Source organism: Petaurus breviceps, unplaced genomic scaffold (genome assembly GCF_028583685.1).
Source record: "Petaurus breviceps papuanus isolate PSGF00001 unplaced genomic scaffold, PetGlider_PUasm1.0 154, whole genome shotgun sequence".
Taxonomy (NCBI): Eukaryota; Metazoa; Chordata; class Mammalia; order Diprotodontia; family Petauridae; genus Petaurus; species Petaurus breviceps.
In genome coordinates, this window is record NW_027185715.1 from 9,862,180 (window position 1) to 9,866,816 (window position 4,637).

Consider the following 4,637-nt stretch of genomic DNA (forward strand, 5'->3'; position numbering starts at 1 on the left):
TCTCTCTCTCTCTCTCTCTCTCTTTCTTTCTTTCTTTCTTTCTTTCTTTCTTTCTTTCTTTCTTTCTTTCTTTCTTTCTTTCTTCCTTTCCTTCCTTCCTTTCTTCCTCCTTCCCTCTTTCTTTCCTTCCTCCCTACCTCCCTCCTTTTTCTCTTCCTTCTTATTTCTTCATGATCTACTCTCCAAAAAGAAAGCTCTATTGTCTTTTTCCTATCTCTCTTCCTTTTTTCATCCCTTTCTTCTTCTAAGAAGACCATCAAAACAGAATAAAATACACAGGCCCTCTGTTTTATTTAACTCTCTTTTTGACCCTTGAAGATAATACAGTTGTGATGGGACATTGGTTACTTCTTTCCCTATTAGAATATAAGCATATAGCCCCATTCCATTTTCTCAGATGTTTTTACTTTCTAGGCTTCTTATGACTCTTCTGTTTGCTTTTCAGCATTTCTACTCAGCTCTGATTTTTTCATAAGAAATTCTTGGAAAATACCTGAAGGTTTACTTTTTCCTCAGATGGATTGTACTGTCTTTCAGGTTAAGTTATTCTTGGTTTTTGCCTTTTTGAATATTGTGTTCCAGGATTTTCTCCCTTTTTACAATAGTTGCGGCATCCTTACTGTGGTTCCCTGGTACTTGAACTAATTTTTTTTTTTTGGCTATTTGTAGCATTTTTTTATATGACCCAGAAGCTCTAAATTTTGGCTGTGACATTCTGAGGAGTTTTCATTTTAAAGTTTCTTTGCTTTGTCCTCTGGTTCTACTACATGCATAGTTTTCTTGGGCATATAATATGTAGGAAATTTTTGGTAATGGTTTTCTGGGAGTCTAATGGTTTTTAGATGATCCCTCCTTAAACTTATTTTTTTGGAGGGCAGTTGGGGTTAAGTGACTTGCCCAAGGCCACACGGCTAGTTTTTGTGTTAAGTGTCTGAGGCCGTATTTAAACTCAGGTCCTGACTTCAGGGCCGGTGCTCTATTCACTGCGCCACCTAGGCACCCCTCCTTAGACTTTTCTATATGAGTTTTTTTTTTTAGTAGATATCTTATAATTTGTTATATTTTTTCCAGTTGTTTAATTTTGTTTCAAAATTCCTTGTTGTCTCTATAATGATTTTTCAGGGGATCTCTCATGCAAGGTTTTCTCCCTTTTGTTCTAAGTGATTTATTCTCCTTCCAGCCCCCCCCCCCCCTCCAGACTCTTATTTTATTTAAAATTTGATTTACTTCATTTCTTACAGGTATCTTTGTAGTCCTTATGGACAAGTAATTTTTTTTCTCTGAGGCTCTGGAATTAAACACTTCTGCCTTTATCTCTTGGATATCTCTGGATCTATAATATCTCTTCATAGAAGGTGTTCATTGTCCTCTTCTGTTTACTATTTTTTGTTTTAGCCTAAGTTCCTGATTTGGGATGTTTGCCAAGGCCTCAGACTTAAGTAGTTGGGCCCTATTTGATCCTGACCTCTATTTCCTACATTTCTGATGCTGGCATCCACTTCCCCTGGTATGTTTGTGTTCAGAGCATTTGCAGATTTTAAGTCCAGTTGGATCATTCAGGTTCAGCGCTGTGGTCCTGAAGGCCCTTTGCTGTTTTCAGGTCAGAGTGCTATGAACTTCCAGTGCCCTTTGGGCTCTCAGACTGACATGGATTTCTGACCATCCTTCGGCTTTTTTGTCAGCTCTCAGGTACACTGCACTGTAGTTTTAGCTGTTCCTGGAGGGCTGCTGGTCTAAGCTCATGGGCATGTTTATCTGTTCTAGTGCTGCTTTTTCTGGTAGGATTCCTTTCCCAGTGCCTTTAGGCTACTGGCTATGTTTTCCTAAAACCTTGAGCCTGGACAAAGGTGCATATTATAGTTTCTCTTTGGATTTCTTGAATGTTATTTGATCTGGTACTGTTAGCTTTTTGCTGGCGTATATATGCAAGAGCTGGTCTTTTCCACTCAGGTAGCCATCTTAACCAAAGTCCTGAATTATGGTTTTAAAAAAGCTAGGGATCCTTGAGGAAGAGGAGGAGGAGGGAGAGGGCAAGAGTGGATTGGACAGTTCAATATATGTCTGTATTTCCATTTTAAATATCACGGATCAAGTCAAGGGAGTATTCTTTGAACATTGTTTCTCTGCTATTCTCATTAATGTTTTCAGACTCACTTTATCCAAACATCTATTGAAGTCAGTAATGAGAAAATGAGGAGATTTTCCATTATGAAGATATTTCCTTTTTTGGAGCTCATACCTCTGTCATAGGCCAAAAAAAGTCAGTAGTTGTTAGCTACAGTATCATATTTTCCAAAACACACATAATTTATTGTTACCCATATCTGTGAGTATTTTTGTATGACATGTTTTGTTCTACTTTTGTGAAATAAAACTTGCTAAAAGCTTACCCTTCATTTTTAAAGGTCAGTCCACCTTAATATATTAAAAATCATGAAGATTAGCAGTCAAATGATTCTCTCCATGCTATAGGTATTGATAAACTGTTGGTTAGAGCAGTTTCTAAACAGCAAAGGTGAAATTGAAGACACGTGAATTTTGTGAATGGAACCCATGGAATCCCCTTGTGAAGGCAGCCCAATTGCGCATGAATTATTTGGAAAGAAAAAAAAGAAGCTATTTTTAGAAACAGCATCCCCATGATTCCAAAGCTGTGTATTTGACAAACTAGAAATACATGCACTAAATAAAAATTACCAGATGTCAGTCTCTGTATATAATGCCAACTGGCAAGACGTGGTAGATTAGAAACTGGGAAGAATGGATGTTCTTTTCTTGCCCATGTTGGCTCAGGGTTGACTGAGGTGAGGTCTTGATTTCAAAATTAAAAAAAAAAAATCCAGAGTACTTTTTGTTACCCCGAAACCTTGTAAAAGTTCCTGCTAATAATTGTGGCAGTCTCTTAAGCATTTGATTTTTTTTCTTCTTCATGACTTACAATTCCATCTTGCAAAATAGAAATAGTAGCAGAAAAATGGCTGGTAGTGTTGGGTTGTTTTCTTTTTTTTCATTGATTATCTTCATTATCCTGTTTAAAAAAAGGGGGAGAAGGAGATTGGCAATTGTCCTAGATCCTTAAGCCCAAATTGACCATGGTTAATGCTGAATTAGCTGAATCAAAGGCTGATTACTTCCATTATATACTCTATTCATGTTAATACATCTTACTTTTTCCTGAACCTGCTTATTCTGTTTTTCTTTGATTTTTAGAAATTCGAGCTCAACTAATAGAGCAGCAGAAATGCTTGGAACAGCAGACCGAGATGCGGGTACAGCTCCTACAGGATCTGCAAGATTTCTTCCGCAAAAAAGCTGAAATTGAGACTGAGTACTCCCGCAACCTGGAAAAGTTAGCAGAGAGATTCATGGCCAAAACCCGAAGCACAAAAGATCACCAGCAGTACAAGTAAGGGTCTCTCCAACACAGCCACCAACCTGAGCGATTCTTGATTTCTTTTTCCCATCTGTGTAGTCATTGAACAAGCAAAATATTGTTGAGGATGAAATAATAACAAAATGCAACTTTTTGTAACAAAATCATCCCCTTATTTAATCTTTTTCTTTTTAAAGTGGGCCAAACTTTGTATGCGTGAATTATGTAGTTACATTGGGAATAATAGAGATGTAACTCTGTGTGTGTGTGTGTGTGAGTATGTAAAGAGGAAAATGAACTTTAGTCATGTCTCCAGAAGCAACTAGTGGCAAATTAACACTTTGTGTGTTGATGTATGTTACTTTAAAGCCTACAAAGCATTCTGCAAACATTATTATCTCATTCGATTCTCCTGAAAAATCTGTGAGTAGGTCAGTTCTTTTTTTTTTTGGCCTTTTGGAGGGCAATTGGGGTTAAGCAACTTGCCCAAAGTTACACGGCTAGTTTTTTTGTGTGTGTGTGGGTGTTGTGTCTGAGGCCGGAACCGAACTGGGGTCCTCCTGACTCCGGGGCCAGCGCGTTACTCACTGTGCCACCTAGCCGCCCAAGTAGGTTAGTTCTACAAGGATTATTTTTTACATTTTACAAATGAAGAAATGGAGGTTCCTGAGATTTCTTTGTTCACATGCTTCAGAGGTGATATTCAAACTTAGATCTCTTCTCCAAGAAGAAATTACAAGTTTATATTGGTATTTTAATCAAATAGCTTTTCCTTTCTTAAATCGATTTCTATTTGTTAAATCATCTTCATGTTTCTGTCATTAAATCATCTTTGTATTTGCCACAGTTTGCCTCCTTCCTCATTTCTATCTAGATACTTTCATAGCAGTAGAATTGAATTCAGATTCAGATATACCAGTGACATCTCACTCCTGGCACTAGGTTTTCCTTCAGCGACTTAGACCTGCAGTGAATCTTTCATCTCAGCAGTGTAGTGTGTCTACTTTCTTCATCTGTATAGATTGTAACTCATCTGCATCTTCTCATCCTGTGTGACTTATACATATTCTCTTTTAGAGGAGGATCTAGCCAATGTGCTAGAGACCTACTTATGGGTTGTTTTACACTTTATGGACATCAGTGAAGTACTTGGTTTGGCTGTGTCTTATCCTTCAGTCTTATTGCATACTGACCCACCTTCTTTTCCTTCCTTCCTTCCTTCCTTCCTTCCTTCCTTCCTTCCTTCCTTCCTTCCTTCCTTCCT

At 37.8% G+C, this 4,637-nt stretch overlaps 1 protein-coding gene across 2 annotated transcripts in view; it reads left to right on the forward strand.

The window, feature by feature from the left end:
• SRGAP1 (SLIT-ROBO Rho GTPase activating protein 1) overlaps window positions 1-4,637 on the forward strand; it is a 354,115-nt gene that overhangs the window by 144,072 nt on the left and 205,406 nt on the right. For both annotated transcript variants that reach the window (XM_069080728.1, XM_069080734.1), the window contains exon 2: window positions 3,211-3,406. In XM_069080728.1, coding sequence (XP_068936829.1) covers window positions 3,211-3,406 — 196 coding nt within the window. The remainder of the gene's footprint in view (window positions 1-3,210; window positions 3,407-4,637) is intronic.